This window comes from Barbus barbus (assembly GCF_936440315.1).
Source record: "Barbus barbus genome assembly, chromosome: 7".
NCBI lineage: Eukaryota > Metazoa > Chordata > Actinopteri > Cypriniformes > Cyprinidae > Barbus > Barbus barbus.
The window spans coordinates 30,590,308-30,610,835 of record NC_136735.1 but is presented as its reverse complement, the minus strand read 5'-3'; the positions used below and the strand labels follow the sequence as shown (position 1 = coordinate 30,610,835).

Sequence of the window (20,528 nt, the reverse complement as noted above, 5' to 3'; positions counted from 1 at the left end):
ATTATATATATATATATAGTCCCCCCCATAAGTATTGGAACAGTAAAGACAAAATTGCTCTGTTGGCTGTGGAGTCAAGACATTTGCAAATATGATTAAAAGATGAATATGAGACAAAACTACAGAATGTCACATTTTATTATTAGCCGTTTCAACACAAACATGTTTTACCAAATAAAGAGAACAGCACTTTTAGAGTTCATCCCACTCATTGATGCGAGCATAAGTATTGAGACAGCTGAACATAAAGCAAATTAAAAGCTATTATTTAGTTGCAGATCCCTTGCGCACAATCACAGCAGTGAGTCTGTGACCCATAGACATCACCAGACTCTTGGTCTCATCTTTGAAAGACTTTTCCAAGCCTTTAATGCAGCCAATTCCAATTGTTGCTTGTTTTGGGGAGTTTCTGCCTTTACTCTCCTCTTCAGCTGGTGAAATTCATCTTCAATCGGATTTAAATCTGGAGATTGACTTGGGCAATCTAAGACTTTCCATTTCTTTGCCCTTATAAATTCCTTGACTGAACTGGCAGGGTGTTTTGGGTCATTGTCCTGATGCAATATGAAGCACTTCCCAATGAATCTGGTGGCATTTTCTTGAATTATTGGTAGCCAAGATGGGTCCGTGTACTTTTGCGTCCATTCATTTTTCGTTTTGTAACCCAGAAATGAAATACGGAAAATGCGGTTTCTTCTTTAATGGTTCAAATACTGATGAATAGAATAAGCAGAATAAGAATAAGCTTTTAAGTTAGAATCAACTCCAAGACACAGTTTTGTTCAGTGCTGCACAATCGGGGGCTTGTTTCATAAAACAAGTTTACCAAATAAACCAGGATTATTTCAGTAAGTGAAATAAGCCTGGTTTATTTGGTAAACTTGTTTTATGAAACAGGCCCCAGGAGTCTCTCATTATAACAAACAAAGTGTAACATGATGTAAATAAGCGATTCACTGTGCAGTGCAGATCTTCATTGATTATAACAGATTTTTGTGAGATCTCGATAAACTGAAATGAATGACAGTTTTATAGGGAGCGCAGAGCGCTTTGCGCGCTTTCTTGGCTAAACCATTCAGAATTTGAATAAGTTTAGTTTTTCATGATGCTGTTGGACCAGTGACAGCTGGACGCTGCAATGTTTCGGGAGTGACATCTGCATATAAATGCAGCATTAATTAACAGGGCAAAAATATGTCAACATGTATATTAAGGCTAGAGTACCGTCACTGATTTCAGAAGCACCCTCAGTGATTCAGGAACCGGCTTGCCTGCATCAGATTACAACTTTATATATTTCTATTTTTACCCCATATATTAAACTGTGTGTAGCGCTCTAACACGATGTAAGGTACATGCCATGTATGGTCCTCTCCGATACCGTGACCTAGATAGCACACAAAATTGACAAAATTATATCCCAGTATATTATTTCATGACGATAAAGTTCCCAGGATTCTGCCTATGTCTATTTTAAAAACCATATTTTTATTAAGTCTCTGCATCATTCCAAAGACTCTAGTTCTCAACTGAACGTGCGGGAGAAGCATTACTAAATTTGGCCAAAGAAAACTTGTTAAAATAGACATTTTTCTATATAACGTTTTTATTAATATTTTTTTAAAATAAATTTTTCAAATGTTTAATAAAAGTACAAAAATTCATAAACAAAAATCTGAAAAGAAGTCAATATTTTACCTTTTTGTGAAGAATTTTATGTGTACGGTTCTAATTTAAATTTTGGTTTTCAGCATAGCAGTTAAAAATACTATAACCATTCTTTTTTCATGTTTTTCGTCTGGGTTAAAAAACTAAAAATGAATGGATGCAAAAGTACACGGACCAAGATGGTTTTGTACCCTTCCAAATTCATTCTGCTACTGTCATCATACATTAAGTCATCAGTAAGGTTGAGAGGGCCTGTTCCAGAGACAGCCATGCATGCTCATGCCATGACACCCCCTCCACCATGCTTTACAGATGAGGCTGTAGGCTTGGGATCATTTGCAGTTCCCTTTTTTTCTCCACATTTTTGCTTTCCTGTCACTTAGATAAAGGTTCATCTTTGGCTCATCGGTCCATAAACACAGTTCCAAAACACTTCTGGCTCACCTTTGTGCTTTTTTGCAAACTCTAATCTTGTCTTTCTATTTTTGGTGCTGGTCAGAGGTTTGCATCTTGCTGTGTAGCATCTGTAATTCTGTGTCAAAGTCTCCTGAGGACAGTAGATTGTCAGAGCATCACCCCAGCTTTCTGGAAGTTGTTGGTGATTTTACAGACATGTCTTTTAGGGTTCATTTTCACAGCTTTTATGATTTGTCTGTCACCAACTACTGTTGTTTTCTCAGCCGATCAGTTCGTTGTTGGTTGCTGGTGTCGCTGGTGGTTTCCAAACTCTTGATTTCTCCATGCCCTTTTGCTATAGCTCTGATTGACTTCCTCTTTTCTTTTAGCATCCAAATTGCTTGCTTTTCTTTCAAAGTTAGCTCCCTCGTCTTCATCATGGTTTGTGTGTGTCATCATCAAATGCAAGATTCAGAATGCAGAAGTAATGGATATAACTGATACAACACATTCCCTGCTTTTAATATCTGAAGAATTAATGCAACAGGACACAGCTGATCACTTAGAAAGACCTGTGAGGCAACTGTTCCAATACTTATGCTCACATCAGATAGGGGGATGAAACTCTAAAAGTGCCGAACTTCTTATCTGGTAAAACATCTATGTGTTGAAACGGCTAATAATAAAATGTGACATTCTGTAGTTTTGTCTCATATTCATCTTTTAATCATATTTGCAAATGTCTTGACTCCACAGCCAACAGAGCAATTTTGTCTTTACTGTTCCAATACTTGTGGAGGGGACTGTATATATATGACATCTCTGTTGAATATATTTACATTTAGAATAATTATAATTATTTCTGAAGAATCATTTGACACTGAAGACAGTAATAGTGACTACTGAAATACAGCGTTGCTATCACAGGAATACATTTATTTAATAAATTAAGTTAAAATTAGTGCTGTCAAATGATTAATGGCGATTAATTACAACCAAAATAAAAGTTTTTGTTTACATAATATATGTGTGTACTGTGTATATTTATTACGTATATATAAATACACATACATGTATCTATATATTTAAGAAAAATGTTATGTTTATATATTAAATATATTTATATATAAATTAAATTAATATAAATATATACATATAAATGCATGTAAATATTTAAAAAAATATACCATATGTGTGTGTATTTATATGTACATAATAAATATGCACAGTACGCACACACATATTATGTAAACAAACTTTAATTTGGATGTGATTAATCGCGATTAATCATTTGACAGCACTATTTAAAATATATTAAAGTGCCCAATCTTATGCAATTTTTAAGATGCATAAGATTGTTTTGGGAGTCTCCTACAATAGGCTTACATGTATGCAAAGTCAAACAACGCTTTCCTTTTCTCAAAACATGCATTTAATATAACCTCATTTTCCAATGATTCTCAAAAGATTCGTTTTGAAGCAGTTCTAAGATTCAGTCTTTCTGTGAGCCTACTTTGTTCTGATTGGTCAGATGGCCCACTCTGTTGTGATTGGTCTACCGCATACAGAAATAATATGCCCATTGCCATATTTCTGTATTTTGATCGCTCAATAGAAAATATAAACATCTATTATTTATCATACTTACAGGTTGAGATTCAGTGAGCCATTTTTCAAGAGCAAGCGTTTTGTGAATCCCGCTGTGAACTCGTAGTGAAGTAGTTATCAATAAAATGACGTGTTTGAGGGTGGGTCAAGTTGTTCGCAGCCGGCCAATGTAAAACATAGACGGGTATTATGCAATTGTGTTACCACGTGACTTGTAGCCGTCACAGAAGTGGGATTTAAATTGCTAATGACTCATTTGTGCTGTTCAGAGTCTTTTGGGAGACAATAACTCTATTTAACTTTATAGAAAACAGTTATTTTAAATTGTAATAATATTTTACAGTATTACTACTTTTACTGCATTTTTGATTAAATGCATATTTTGTGAACATAATAAAACAAAAACATTTACAAATCTTAAAGGTGCCATAGAATGCATTGATACAGTATTTTAAATTGTTCTCTGATATCTACACAGAAGGTATGTGGCTTAGGTAAGGGCAAAAAATCTCCAGAAACGATTTTACATGTCCATTTACAACCCTAGGATTTCTCCCTAGAATGAAACGGTCTGTTATTGGCTTATTTGGCAGGGTCATGAATAATAATGAGCTCTGCTCTGATTGGCTGTTTCACAGTGCTGCTCAATGTTGAGCTCTGCTCTGATTGGCTGTTTCACAGCACGGCTCATCAGCAAGAAGGAAGCACAGGGAGGAAAATATATATTTAAATACTTTCTCTCGCAGTTATATCGTCGGGTAATTATACTGTATTATAAAACGCGGGCATCAGGGAGCCGTTATTAATATGCGAGGCATTGAAACTGCTTTTGAACGATCCATCGATCGCGTTATAGTTTCACTTTCAAGAGACGCGATCACACAAACTATGTTTACATTATGGAGCAACAGTACTTACCACACATTTCACAAGATCAGATGCTTGTCAGTGGTGCTCAGGCTCTGTAAGTCATTCGCCATCATCCTCATCTCTCCTTACTGAGAGTGAAATCTTATGTACTGTAACAGGCTACCGCTAGCAAGGAGCTAACCATGTCCCTTTAGTGGCTCGCGTTATTTGCTTTCTGTGCCTTTCTGAATACAGACACCAACCCATCCCTGAACTTCACACCCCCTGCACGGCCTGGAACATAACATTTATTTTGTTATTTTCGCTGTTGTCCGCGCTTGTTTATTTACAATACCTGCAGAGCTTCTGATGGTTCGGCCGGCTTAGAACAAGGGTGGGTTTATGCAAATGTTGGGGGCGTAGTGATCCCGACTGTTGCGTCACAGTCGGTGTTATGTTCTGATTCGCCTGTTTTTCAGTGGTCTTTTTTAATCACGAGATTTACATATGAAGGAGGAAACTATGGTGTTTGAGGCTCACTGTATGTCATTTCCATGTACAGAACTGTTATTATTTAAATATGCCAGGGTAAAGACAGTTTTTCATTCTATGGCACCTTTAAAGACCCTAAATATTTGAATAGTAGTGTTTACACATACAAATAGTATACTTCTATCCAGACACTACTGACAGAATCTACTGACTTTTTTTGCAGTTTGTGTTTTGATTTTTAAATAAAATCTGCAGAATTATGCAAAATTTATTCAAACCATTCCATTCGTTTTAAAATGTGTTTATTTTAATAGTGAATGTGTTAAATGGGGCCGAAAGCATTATTAAATTGTACAAGATTCCAAGTGTAATATGCACATTAATCTGGCATTTGAGAAAGTAAATTCAAACAATTACACACTTAAACATTTATGGTAATATTTAGTATGAATGAAATAAATATAAATCAACAGAAATCATTGTTACTTTGGTTTATAGTAGGTTGGTTTGGTTTTTTAGGAGATTTGAAGTAGGTTGTACCACATTATATGATTTTTAGTTATTATTAACATATTTACCAAAATGCAACATTTACTATGGTAGATCATGAGGAACATGTAATTTGTGATAATTTTTTTTAAATCAATCAATATTATTAGTATTTTTGCTAAATGTACTTTCTAATTCACTTTTTTTTTATGCAGTCAATTCAAGCAGCACAGAAGGAGCATCAGGGTGACGTGGATGACCTCAATAAAATGGCTGAGCTGGTGTTCCAGAAAGCGCCTCCAGAGATCTGTCAGAAGTACCGGACCGAGCTGGATAACGTGATGGTGCGCTGGAGGCGTGTGTCTGAGCAGCTGGAGGAGAACATCCAGAAGCTGCAGGATCACATGACCCAATTACAGCAGTTCCAGGCACGTGCTGAAACAATAATATGCTGATGAGGCTTTTCCTCAAATTATACTGGCTCTAGTTTCTCTGAAGCAGACACTTCACCTACACCACGCTGGGTGCTTTCCAAGTAAAATGTACTGGAATGAAGGCACCTGTGTCTCAACACCTTGCCAGCTGCCTACCCAGAGAGCTTATAAGGTTTTGAACTACATTCTTCCGAGAAGAGAAATTTATTGCTTAAAGGTTGCTGTTTTATATCTCAGGTGACGATTCTCGGTTCAGTAGAAATTAAGCTCCGTCAACAGCATTTGTCGCTTGTAATAACTTGTCACTTGTTCTCTTTAAAAAGAGCAAAAATCAAGGTTACACCAAGGCACTAACATTGCAAGTGATTGAGACTTTTAAATATGAAGCTTGTAATTTTATAAAACACTTTACTTTCATTATTTTGTTAAAACGTGTATTATTTGAGCTGTAAAGTTGTTCTCATTATTTTTAAGGTCATTTAAAAATTGTGGCAACAAACTTGTAAACATGGTTATACTGTAACTTTACACAGAAAAGGTTACTAAGTAATTTTTTTAACTAAAATTATGTTAACACATACATAGCGCATGCCTTGTGGCATACTTTTGAAACAGTGAGTATTTGATTGGTCACTGTTTCGTCTCATACACTTCCAAAATAAAATATAATACAATACAATAAAATCAAAATATAAAAAAAAAAAAAAAAAAAAAATGCAATACAATAAAAAATGAAATAAAATAAAAGAAAATAATAAAATAAAGGTGGTAGCCAAAACATATAAAATAATAAAATAAAATACAAAAGTTCATAAAACTGCAAAAGGATCGATTGCCTCACTTAATAGGCTTAGTATGAATATAAAACGTTTACCAAAAACACCACATATACTATTGTTAGTGATAAGGAATATTACATTAGGAATATGTGTTTTTTTTTTTTTTATGTTAATATTATTGATATTTTTTTGTTACATTTTTGTTAAATTTCTATGGGTTGCTGCAGCAGAAAGTGTGACTGCATCTTCAGATAACCCATTATATCATCCCATGGTAGAATGACACAAAGACTCTGCAGAAGTGGATGGCAGAAGTGGATGTTTTCCTGAATGAGGAATGGCCAGCTCTGGGAGATGCAGAGGCTTTGGAGAAACAGTTGGAACAGTGCACGGTGAGGACAGTCTTTATTTATTTAGCAATGTTTGTGGTTCAAACTAGAATAGAGCTCTTGATGCTATACTGACCTAGAGCAAGATGTGCTAAAATAACAACTGTGATCCAGAAACTCACCATTGTGTTTCACAAACATGGCCCAAAAATTAAAATTCAGAAGAGAGTGCTTTTTTATGCAGAGGTGAAGCGTAGCCTAAATTAAAGCATTGGTCTGGAAGAGGAAGAGCTGTTTCTCATTAAGATGAAATCTGCAAAAAATATGTTGGGAGACCTGCTAATATAGCCGCAGCGGTGGATGAATAAGCCATAAACCTGTTGGGACCTGACTCCGTAAAGACCCTGCCTTCTCATTTCAGGCAATGGCAGGAAATGATTTTTCATATTACTAGTCATGAAAACTGTAGCTTAACACGAAATTACATTTTTCAAATGGCATCTCAGTATTTTCGTGCCCCATGGTAAGTTAGCTACAATAATGGCAATAGCTTCGCTTCTATCTAGTAGAATTGGGTCAATGCATTGGCATGACCTGGTTTTCAGGATGGCCAAGACCATCTATTTCAAACATTCTCCTTTGATTTGCCAGGCTCTGGTGAACGACATCCACACGGTCCAACCAAGTCTGAACGGCATAAATGAGGTGGGACTGGCCTTGAAGAGGGAAGCTGAGACACCGTTTGCCATCAAAATACAGAAGATGCTTGATGAGCTCAATGCTCAGTGGGAGCTCATTTGCAAACAGGTAATTAATGGGCCACATGGGCTTACGGTGCATTATACTAATTAATTAGGTGAGGCACAATTTAGTCATCTTTAAAAGCCCACGCATACCATCGAAGTCAAACTTTGATGTTATTAGAGCATTTTTCTGCAGTTTTCAGGTAGTCATTAAAACAAAAATGTGTTTTTGTTGGTCCTCAGGCATATGCAAAGAAATCAGCCCTTAAAGGAGGGCTGGACATGACGGTGAGCTTGAGGAAGGAGATGCAGGAAATGCAGGAGTGGATCACTCAGGCAGAGGAAGAGTATCTGGAACGAGACTTCCAGTACAAGACGCCTGAGGAGCTTCATAAGGCAGTGGAGGAACTGAAGGTTTGTTCCTTTAAACATGTTTCTTCAGAGGAAGAAAACTTAATGGAGTTGTCATTGGCGTCTCTTAATTATAGAATCTTAGATGTTTCTCTGGAAAATTAAAAACAATTGTAGGCATATAGTAAGAGTATAAAGCTAAAATTATTAATTTAAGACATATGTATATCATAGCTTAGATAATTTTGTCTTGAAAGAATTTGGTTAAAACATCAAAAAATCGTTCAGCCTAACATAATTTGAGACATTATTAAATAGGTAGATAATTTTATGTGATATTTTTTTTTCTTAGTAAAAAATCTGAGTTGGGGAAACAAGCAAATGTCTCTATTTGTTCTTCATTTATTCAATTTGCTGTTTATGAAAGCGTTCTATTCTTTTCTGTGGGTGTATCTTGAGGCGCTAAAAAAAAGGATAAAACCTGAATAAAGTAACATTTTTATTCAGCAAAAAAAAAAAGTCACTGAAAAAAGAGTCAAATAAAAAAATTATTTATTTATTTATTTTTGCATTGGAAATTTACACATTTTGCAACCAAACACCCTGCAACCAAAATGTAGGACATGTTTAGAATTTTATATGCTAGTTTTTGTAATGTATTTCTTTCTACCTAAGCATTAAATAAATACTAAATGTAATAAAATTATATTGCATATTATATTATATATATATATATTTATATATATATATATATATATATATATATATATATATATATATATATATATATAAAAATCATGTGGTTACAGGCTTGCATGCAAAACGTAAGACACGGCTAAATATTTTTGGACTGACTAACAATAATTAAATGTATTAAAATATTTTATTTCCACAAAGAATTGAATATCAATTGTGTCAAAATTATGACATTTCTAATGTTGGATACCTCAAAAAGAATAGGACCATTGAGGTAAAACAAGCCAAAAGCCACATTTTAAGACGGAGACAGACATTGTTTGACTACTTTTCATGGTGTGTTAGTTTTATGTTCGATAATAGCTTATCTAACACATCTAATCTCACTCGAGAACATGGGATTTGTGTCTTCATTGCTTTTAACAACAGTCAGGGGACACCAATTTGTACCCCATTCATTGAAAGTGCCGAGACAACAAACTTTAAAGAAAAGAAAAACGAGCATGTTGTACTGAGAACACAGTGTCTGAGAAGCTCCCCAGACAGTTGTCATGATAGCAGATGACTGACACCTAGACAACTGTAATATATTCATTTCCTAACAGGTTCCATCTCGATGCACAGAAGCTTTTCACCTCTATGTGATCCTGTTGCCTTGTGCTTTTTATGAAGTAAATGGGGCACATTTTTGTTTAACTTCCCAAGTTCAACAGTCAACAGCGGGGATCTTGTATTCTCTCTGTCCCAGTGCCAAACTTAGCTTAACTTTGCAAGCGGAGGCTTAAGAGAATCCTGATGTTCACTAACCTTGGTGAAAACATCTGAATGCTCACGTAATCTCCTCTCCTCTCTCCCACTCAGCGGGCTCAAGAGGAAGTCCATCAAAAGGAAACAAAGGTGAAGCTGCTGACGGATAAAGTCACCAATTTCATTTCAAAGGCTCCTCCTGCGGCCCATGATGCCCTAAAGGCAGAACTGGATGTTTTGACTTCTAACTACCAGCGACTGTGCAGCCGGTTGGATGGAAAATGCAAGACTTTAGAGGTGAGCTTGATATTGTGCCAGTGATGGGGTTGTGCTCAGGAGTCAGATAGTGTCTCGTTCATTGATATTTATTCATTTGGCAGATGCTTTCATCCAAAGCAACTTAAAGTCCTTTTTAGATTTACACTTTATCTGTGTGTGTGTGTGTGTGTGTGTGTGTGTGTGTTCCCTGGGAATCAAACCCACGACTTTGATGTTGCTAGCGCCAGGATCTTTCAGTTCAAACCACTAATGTGGTTCTTCTAACCTTTGATCAAATTCTCAGGACCCAGGCCCAATGTGATATGTTTGACTGACCACATGCCAATTTCTGTTGGCTGTTGTAGGAGGTGTGGGCATGCTGGTGTGAGCTGCTGTCTTATTTGGAGTTGGAGAATGCCTGGATGGACCTACTGGAGAAGAAACTTGATGAAACCGAAAGCCTTCAAGGAGGTGTAGAGGAAATAGAAGAAGCATTGACTGTGAGTGCTAAAAATCTTTGAGATGAACTTCAGCGATATTATAAGACTGTTTACCAAAAGAGGAAGCCTCTTGAAAGCCAGTCATATAAAAATGTTACTTTAGGTTGTTTTAAAGGAAGGTTAAATATAGGTTGTTTTAAAAGAGTAGTTTTTAGTCTGGTTTTCACATAAGGATATTATGTGGTTTTAGAAATAAATATTGTGTACGAGTCGTATGCTCTGTTCCTCCTTTTTATAGCTTGACAGCCTGTGGTCACCATGACCGGTTGATGTTAAAAGAGCTGTATAAATAAATTTATTTTTGCGTTCTACTGGAAAAATAAGAGCAGACAGGTTTGGAATGACATGAGCGTGAGTAAATGATGACACCGTTTTCATTTTAGGTAAGAGTTTGACTTAGAAAGGTCACTTTGTCCCAGAGGAGCGTTTTATTGATTAGAGGTTACTCTTTCATATTGCAGGACACTGACAAAAATGCCATTCTTATTGGAGTTTCCACTTTGTCTCAGACGTTTCTCAGATTATTATTGATGATCTCTTCTGAAACTGTAGAACAGTGTTTTCCAAACAGGGGTTTGAGAGTTGTCGAAAAGAAAATGTTTGAAAATTATAATTTAAATGGAAAATTACAATAAATAAAATAAAAAAAAACTGAATCACATTCACAATATTGTTCAAAATCACTATTTTGCAAATCACAGTTCAAATTTCAATTGCAATTTTTTTTTTTTGTTCAAGCTATGCAGCCCTGTATATAATTACCAAAAAAAAAAAAAGAATAAAAATGAAACGCTTACTAAAAATTGTTAAATATATTATTTGTTTACTTTAGCATGTGATGTGGCATCAGAGAACCACAAATATGTGAATGTGTTAAATTATTGAACTATTAACTTCTTTGCGGGTATTTCGAGTAAATATTTTACATCTAAGTGGTTCAACTGACAAAAAACTTTGAGAAACCCCTGCTCTAGAGGTTACACACATTTTACAAAACTGAGAATTGGGAGACTTTAGCAAAACATTTATTGACTTAGCAGACCCTTTTATCCAAAACTTCTTTAAAAATGAGGAATGCTACCAGAACAAACTCAGTTTGTTGCCTAGGAGAAATGTGAGATATTAAATAGATCTCAATTGTGATTTTTTTTATTTCCTATGAGCTAATACATGCACTTATGTTGATAAAATAGTCATAACAAAAATTCAATCTTGCACCTTCACCATGGAAAGCATCTTTTATTAAGTTTTATGTTTTCAAATGACATCTAAAGCCCTATTCGCACGGGATTAGTATTACCTGGTGACCTCCAGTCATTTGTAATAATTGCGGAGGTTGTCTGTGATCTTAATCCCGTGTGAATCGGCCATGTCTGTCATTTGTAAAGTAAAAATTCCCCCGCAAATGACCTACCATATTTCGCCAAACACCGAGGTCCTGTGATAATTTTAGTCCCGTGCGAATCGGCATCTCTGTGATTTGGCGGGTCGTATATATCATTTTTCAAGGTTTTTGCTTTTTATCCATCTTTCGCAAAGAATGGAGCTGCGTTGGAGTATTTGATAGTATTTTGGGTGCTGTCATATCGCTACACCATACAATTTGCAGAAAGAGAAAGCTGAAAAGGTTTAATGTGTTACAAATAAATCAAGCATAAAGCTTGAGATGATATTTTAACCTGGTGAAATGTAAATAACACGGGGCACAAAACTATATTAGTTTCTTTTTTTTGTTAAATCCATCTGGACCATAGAACGGGACTCTCAAAGCCTTGACATCCGGGTATCCGGGAGATAAGTCAGTAATTTCGAGTAAAATCACAGGCTTCGCTTATCCCGTGCGAATGCACCACAGGAAATTCAGCTGTGGGGGGGTAATTTCAAAATCACACATGGTCCCCAGATAATACTAATCCTGTGTGAATAGTGCTTAAATCATAGTTATTAAAGTGGTTTCCCATTCCCTTCCAGTCTTTAGACACCATGATTAGAGAGCATCCTGAATATAACCGCAACCAGATCCGTGAATTAGCCCAGACCCTTATGGATGGCAGAGTCCTTGATGAGCTCATACACACAAAAGTGGAGGACTACAACACACGCTGGGATGAACTAATGCAAAGGGTAGGAACTTGTTGTATTGCTGCAGCTGAAACTCTTAAGTATATTCATTGGATTTTCTCATGTTTTGATTCTCTTCTGCATTCTAATGTCAAAAACAGGCTCTACAAAGACGACAGCAGCTGGAGAAGAGCTTGCAGTGGGCCCAGGAGAACGACAAAACCCTGCACCTCATTCAGGACTCTCTGAACACCACTGACCGACATTTGACTGCTTACATAGCAGATGGCATAGATGCTGGACAGATACCTCAGGAGTCACAGGTATTCATATCATCTCATATACAGTATATGGACAAAATAAACATTATTTTATTTTTTATTATTTTATTTTATTTAGTGGGTTTCTTTGAAACCGGGTCTCGGAGATTTTTAGTAATTTTGTAAATCTTTGATTTATTTTTTAGTTATTTAGTTAATTATTATTTAAGATCATTTTTATTGCCTAATCTCATTATACAGAAAATTCAAACTGAGTTGAATGGTCATGAGGTGACTCTTGATGACATGAAGAAAAAGGCTGTCGAGGTTGACGCATCAGAGAAAGTGATTGGAGAGATTGATGCAACATATGTAAGAGTCACGGATCATTATAATTTTTAATAGATCCTTCCTTACGGTGGCCCAGTAGGCCACAACACAACGAAATTAGCACAACACAACGGAAACAAGCCACAACACAAAAGAAACAAGCCACAACACACTGAAATTAGCACAACACAATGGAAACAAGCCACAACACAATAGAAACAAGCCACAACACATCGAAATTAGCACAACACCATGGAAACAAGCCACAACACACTGAAATTATCACAACACAATGGAAACAAGCCACAACACAATAGAAACAAGCCACAACACATCGAAATTAGCACGACACAATGGAAACAAGCCACAACACAATAGAAACAAGCCACAACACAATAGAAACAAGCCACAACACACTGAAATTATCACAACACAATGGAAACAAGCCACAACACAATAGAAACAAGCCACAACACAATAGAAACAAGCCACAACACACTGAAATTATCACAACACAATGGAAACAAGCCACAACACAATAGAAACAAGCCACAACACATCGAAATTAGCACAACACAACGGAAACAAGCCACAACACAAAAGAAACAAGCCACAACACAATGGAAACAAGCCACAACACATCGAAATTATCACAACACAATGGAAACAAGCCACAACACAATAGAAACAAGCCACAACACATCGAAATTAGCACAACACAACGGAAACAAGCCACAACACAAAAGAAACAAGCCACAACACACTGAAATTAGCACAACACAATGGAAACAAGCCACAACACAATGGAAACAAGCCACAACACAATGGAAACAAGCCACAACACATCGAAATTAGCACAACACAACGGAAACAAGCCACAACACATCGAAATTAGCACAACACAACGGAAACAAGCCGCAACACACTGAAATTAGTACCACACATGGAAACAAGCCACAAAATTATCACAACACCATGGAAACAAGCCACAACACACTGAAATTATCACAACACAATGGAAACAAGCCACAACACAATAGAAGCAAGACACAACACATCGAAATTAGCACAACACAATGGAAACAAGCCACAACACAATAGAAACAAGCCACAACACATCGAAATTAGCACAACACAATGAAATTAGCACAACACAACATAAACAAGCCGCAACACACTGAAATTAGTACCACACATGGAAACAAGCCACAAAATTATCACAACACCATGGAAACAAGCCACAACACACTGAAATTAGTACCATACATGGAAATAAGCCACAAAACACCACAAAATTATCACAACACAACGGAAACAAGCCACAACGCACTGAAATTAGCACAACACAACGGAACCAAGCCACAACACATCAAAATTAGCACAACACAATGAAATTAGCACAACACAACAGAAACAAGCCACAACACACTGAAATTAGCACAACACAACAGAAACAAGCCACAACACAACAAAATTAGCACAACACAACGGAAACAAGCCACAACATATCAAAATTAGCACAACACAACAGAAACAAGCCACAACACACTCAAATTAGCACAGCATAACGGAAACGAGCCACAACACATCGAAATTAGCACAACACAATGAAATTAGCACAACACAACGGAAACAAGCCACAACACATCAAAATTAGCACAACACAACGGAAACAAGCCACAACACATCAAAATTAGCACAACACAACAGAAACAAGCCACAACACAACAAAATTAGTTATATGCATTGTGTTGTGGCGATTTTGTTGTGTCGTGCACTACTGGGCCACCTTACTTCCTGCTTAAATACATTCAACAAATAATAAACAAGTAATCAAATGCCTGTTAGTAAATGCCTGTTTTTTTGTGTCTGTTTAGGATAAACTATTGCAAGTTAAAGGCAAGTTCCGGCTTTTTCAAAAGCCGGCTAACTTTGATCAACGGTTGAGGGAATGTGAGCAAGTGTTAGAGGAGGTGAAAGGGAAGCTGGGAGTGCTGAGTATTCGGAGTGTGGAGCAGGAGGTGGTACAGTCACAGTTGGAGCAGTGCATGGTGGGTAATGCTTCGTGTTTTAATAGCCTTTAACCTTTTTCTTTTTTTATATAAATGCATCAATTGCTAATGCCTGAATAGTTGTTGAGATTGAACTGATTACTTCATACCGTATGTTATTTATTCTGTGTTTTATTAAAGTTCTAATTTGACTAATTTCTAACTGTTTAATTGTAGTTTTTGTTTAATCATATATTGCTATTTGGTTCTTGTCAGGCAGCAATATCACACTGGGTTTAATCACATTCTCTATTTCCCCCATGTAGAAGTTCTATAAGAATCTGAGTGAGGTGAAAATGGAGGTGGAGACGGTGATAAAGACGGGAAGACAGATTGTGCAGAAGCAGCAGACAGAGCAACCCAAAGAGCTGGACGACAGGCTGACGGCCCTCAAACTCACATACAATGATTTGGGTTCACAGGTAAGGGATGTGTGCAGTTCTAGTTTGACACAGCTACTCATTGTGTATTGTTACTGGCAGATTATTTAAGTGATAAGTGAATAAGTGAAGTGACATACTGCCAAGTATGGTGACCCATACTCAGAATTTGTGCTCTGCATTTAACCGATTCAAAGTGCACACACACAGCAGTGAACACACACACACCGTGAACACACACCCGGAGCAGTGGGCAGCCATTTATGCTGCGGCGCCCAGGGAGCAGTTGGGGGTTCGGTGCCTTGCTCAAGGGCACCTCAGTCGTGGTATTGAGGGTGGAGAGAGCGCTGGACATTCACTCCCCCCACCTACAATCCCTGCCAGCCTGAGACTCGAACCCGCAACCTATGGATTACGAGTCCGACTCTCTAACCATTAGGCCACGACTTCCCAGTCCCATTATTTACACTACCATTCAAAAGTTTGGTGTCAGTAAGAGTTTTTTTGTTTTTTTTGAAGAAATTAATACTTTTATTCAGCAAGGATGCATTAAATTAACAGTAACGGTAACATGAAAAGTAGCAGTAAAAACATTTCTATTTCAAATAAATGCTGTTCTTTTAAACTTTCTATTCATAAACAGTTATTTAAAATTGTAAAAATGTTGTTTTTACAGTGTACACAGTACCCAAACTTTTGAACACGATATATATTTTAGTAACTATCTTTGAAATAGTATTGAAGGAGTTTCCATTTATGTTGAACACTTGTTGGCTGATTTACAAAACATTTGTCTGTGTGCAGGTAACAGAAGGAAAGCAGGAACTGGAGAAGCTTTTAAAGTTATTAAGGAAGTTTAGGAAGGAGGTAAACAGTCTGACAGAATGGTTGGCAACTACTGATGAGGAACTGACACGCCGCTCTTCAGTGGAAGGCATGCCAAGCGATTTGGATGCAGAGTTGGCTTGGGCAAAGGTAAATGAATACTCAACTGGTTTCATTTCAGCAGCATTGTTTATATCTGAAACAGTTTGCTAGTCATTAGGAATAGTTCTTCCAAAAAATGACAGTTCTGTTATTCTTTACTCACCTCCATGTTTTTCCACACCTAAAATGTCTTTCAGTCGAACACAAAATTAGATGTTTTGAAAAATGTGTTGTATTCTTGGTGAACTATTCCTTTTAAAATCTGCACTGGCTACCAATAGCTGCTCGCATAAAATTCAGGGCATTAATGTTTGTCTACAAAACCACCACTGGCTCTGCACCCCTTTACCTAAATTCATTACTTCAGACTTCTAGAAGCTTACGTTTTGCAAGTGAACGTTGCTTTTTTGTGCCATCCCAAAGAGGCACAAAATCACTTTCACAGACTTTTAAATGAAATGTTCCCTGCTGGTGGAAAGACCTTCCCAAGAGCAGCTGAGTCCTTAGCCATCTTCAAGAATCGGCTAAAAACACATTTTCCATCTTTATTTGACCCTCTAACTCTAGCACTCTCTATTTTAATTCTATTCTTAAAAAATATATTAACACTAGCATTTTTTGTTTTTTTGTATTCCATCTATTTGTTTTCTTTTTACTTATACAATTAACAAAAGCAAAAAAGGCTTCTAACACTAGCTTGCTCGATTCTTTTTCTATTCTATCTGTTTTCTTTTTATTTATTATATAATTTAAAAAAAAAGCTTGCTACGTGCACTGCGTTAAGCTAACTGAGACTTGTTATAGCACTTGCATATCATTGCTCTTTTGTTGATTTTGATTGCTTCCATTGTCCTCTTATGTAAGTCGCTTTGGATAAAAGCGTCTGCTAAATGACTAAATGTAATGTAAAATGGTGAATTGTTAGTTTATTAGCAATGCTGTTTTGTTTCCAAGAAGGTGGGTGTGTGTTTTTTACTTAGTTACTTAATTTTTTACAAGAAAAGATCAAAAACAACCTATTAAATCATCATCTTTCCCACCCAGGCGATGCAGGAGGACACTGAGCGTCATAAGCCACAGCTGAAACTGGTGAGGGAGTTGTCAGAGACCCTGAAGGGTTTACTTCGAAGCCAGGAGAACCTGATTGATGACAAGGTCAGTCTGCTCAACTGCAACTGGATCGCGGTGACGTCACGGAGCGAGCAGTGGCTAAAACTCCTGCTGGTGAGCAACCATTCATAGCAACCGTCTGACCCTTTTCTGAGTCATTTCATTCTAGGCAAAATATTTCTTATGTTAAATATGCCCTACAAGGCTAAATTCATTTCCTTTCAATTTCACATCTCCATATTGTTCCTTTAAATCCAGACAGCGATTTCTGGAGGCGGCAATAATGTTATGAAACTGTTAAGCACATTTATCTCCCGCTCTTCTTTATTACCTCTCTACTACTTGCTGTTTCCTCCATAATTTTTCTCATCTTTTATCTCTTTGACTATATTTTCTCCTTGCTCTACTTTGTAAATAAGTATAAATATCTGAGAGGCAATATGTCAAGAGATAAGGCTTGGCCTCTAAGGTATAATGAAACGATTAAAGAAATATTTCACCCAAACTTGAAAATTCTGAAGCTGTATGACTTACTTTCTATCTTATGCAAAAGGATTTCACTTTTCATCACTTATTCTGAAGTCATGAAATGAAATTAGTCAAAAAAGGACGCAAAAGCCTCATTAAGACCTTCCACTATATTTCACTATAGTTATTATTGAAAATGGCATGGAAGACAATCTTCAAATGTTGTTTTTTTGTGTTCAGCATCAGAAAGAAAGTCATACAGATTTGGAACAACACGACAGTGAGTAAATAAGGACAGAATGTTAATTTTCTGGGTGAACTATTTCTTTAATGTGACATGAAATTTCCTTGTGCTAGAAATTTCCTTTGTGCTAACCAGCCAAATGTAAACATAACTCTTCATCTGTCATCCAGGATTATCAGAGTCAAATGAAAACACTTGAGCAGAATATTTCTCAGATCAACTCCTGGATGGATCGTGCTGAAGAAACGCTGGACCAGATGGACAGCCAGGGCTGTGTTGAGCACGTTATAAAGGTCTTCTCTAGAACATAACACACATTCACAATGAGCTTTTTCACTTGACAGCCAACTGTTCTCCAAGATTCAAGATTCAAGAGTTTTTATTTGTCACATACACAATTATACAGAGTATAACCAGCAGTGAAATGTAGGTATGGAAGCGTGGGGTCCATTACTGAGGACTAGAGATTTTATGTTTTATGCAGCCATACTTTTCCATCAAATTATATAAACAGTTATCCATCTCTTCTATGACAATAATGTTTTGATGGCTCATTAATTGGAAGCAATTTGCAGCAAATAAAATTGATTAGGCCATTAGGGAGAACAAAGCAGACAGACAGACAAAAAAGTTTTTCTGTTATCATTTACAAGTTATACATATATATATATATATATATATATATATATATATATATATATATATCATCGTATGTATGCATGCATGTATCTTCTACAAATTAATACCAAAAATAACTATATATAACTAACTGTATATACCCCCACCCCCTCCCAAATGTAGCACACAAAACTGATGTATTCTTATTGTATGAATGTCTAGGGTTTGCGGATGGAGCTGGAGGAGATGAAGGGCAAAGTTGAAGCGGTGCAGGTTCTGGCACAGGACCTTATAAAGAACAGAGGGGAACACTGTAAAGCTCAAGTGAAACCGAAGCTAGAACAGCTCAATCAACGATTTGACATAGTTGCAAAGAGGATTTTAATAGGACAGGTACTGTTATGAAAAGCTGTATGTCTGATATATGTATACAAATACATTTATTTATTTATTTATTTAGTCATTTAGCAGACGCTTTTATCCAAATACATAGAACACATATGTAGAGCCATGGTGAGCCATCTGATTTCTCCTCCTTTGTTGATCCTTAAATTCATCAGAGACATTGTCTTATTATCCCACTTAGAAAATATATATTTTTTGTGCGTATATAATTGGATTTTTATATATTTGATCATATTTTCTTCCAGGCCTCCTCTCAAGAGTTAGATGAGTACCACAGACAGGCTAATATATGGCTCCAGGTGCTGGACGAGGAGATTAAATTAGGTGAAAGTCTAAAAGAGGAAGATTTCCTGGAGGATGCGGTAAGAAAATACTCTCAGCTGTTTCTTTGGCTAAAATTAATTTCAGTCACTGGAACCGCACGGGCAGCAAAAGGCTGAAACAGCCTCCGAGCTTATCGTAAAAATCTCATGACAAGAAACATAATGAGTTTCAGGGAATGGATCTGGTTCATGAGTAACAAATGCTGGCAGAGTACATCATTGCATTGCTTATGGGTTTTAACAGCTGAAAATTGTCTAATAGATAGATAGATAAACAGACAGATTTGATGGCACTTCTGACATAATTTGCTAATTTTGTCTGCTATTTCAGGGCATAGATGAGGATGCCCTAAATGAACTGTTCTTAAAAGGAGAAAATCTCCTCAAGAGAACTCCTAGCGGGGAGAAAAGAGAGGCTGTCCGGGAGAAACACAATCTTCTTCATGACAAATATGACACTCTGAAGGTGATTATTTTGCATGCTGCCACATGTCAAGTACACATTTGATGCATTTACAAGCTCTTGACATTAGACTCATAACACATCTATGAATTTGAATGTTTTCTTTACGTACAAACCAAGGACAGATGCATCAAAGATCTAACTGTCCACAGACTGTAATTTTGCGGTAATGCAAAAGCAGTCAATTTGATTACACATTACTATATATAAATATATATATATATATTAGTCATTTAGCAGACGCTTTTATCCAAATACATAGAACACATATGTAGAGCCATGGTGAGCCATCTGATATATATATATACTTTTTTTATTTTTGCTTTAAGCATAATTCTAACAAAATTATGTGAGGTTTAGGCTTAAATTGACAATAGATTGTTATATTTCAGATTTATATTCTGTACAGTCAGTCAGTGAGGTCAGTGTTAGGTTGAACTCCTGTTTTGTTATTCAGGTCAGAAACAAGGTCAAAACTGGAATAAGAAAGGTCACACTTTGGTTATGGTTGGTTTGAAACATGGTCAAAACTAAGGTCAGGGATGGGGA

General features: G+C 36.4%; 1 protein-coding gene across 2 annotated transcripts in view; it reads left to right on the top strand.

The window, feature by feature from the left end:
• LOC306873056 (dystrophin-like) overlaps window positions 1-20,528 on the top strand; it is a gene marked incomplete at its 5' end in the record, with an annotated part of 132,966 nt that overhangs the window by 49,417 nt on the left and 63,021 nt on the right. For both annotated transcript variants that reach the window (XM_079422059.1, XM_079422058.1), the window contains 17 exons: window positions 5,718-5,930; window positions 6,994-7,107; window positions 7,696-7,851; window positions 8,031-8,201; window positions 9,696-9,878; window positions 10,205-10,339; window positions 12,311-12,463; window positions 12,562-12,723; window positions 12,922-13,032; window positions 14,868-15,041; window positions 15,308-15,463; window positions 16,226-16,396; window positions 17,393-17,572; window positions 18,341-18,463; window positions 19,011-19,181; window positions 19,439-19,555; window positions 19,848-19,982. In XM_079422059.1, the coding sequence (XP_079278185.1) occupies window positions 5,718-5,930; window positions 6,994-7,107; window positions 7,696-7,851; window positions 8,031-8,201; window positions 9,696-9,878; window positions 10,205-10,339; window positions 12,311-12,463; window positions 12,562-12,723; window positions 12,922-13,032; window positions 14,868-15,041; window positions 15,308-15,463; window positions 16,226-16,396; window positions 17,393-17,572; window positions 18,341-18,463; window positions 19,011-19,181; window positions 19,439-19,555; window positions 19,848-19,982 (2,625 nt within the window). The remainder of the gene's footprint in view (window positions 1-5,717; window positions 5,931-6,993; window positions 7,108-7,695; window positions 7,852-8,030; window positions 8,202-9,695; window positions 9,879-10,204; window positions 10,340-12,310; window positions 12,464-12,561; window positions 12,724-12,921; window positions 13,033-14,867; window positions 15,042-15,307; window positions 15,464-16,225; window positions 16,397-17,392; window positions 17,573-18,340; window positions 18,464-19,010; window positions 19,182-19,438; window positions 19,556-19,847; window positions 19,983-20,528) is intronic.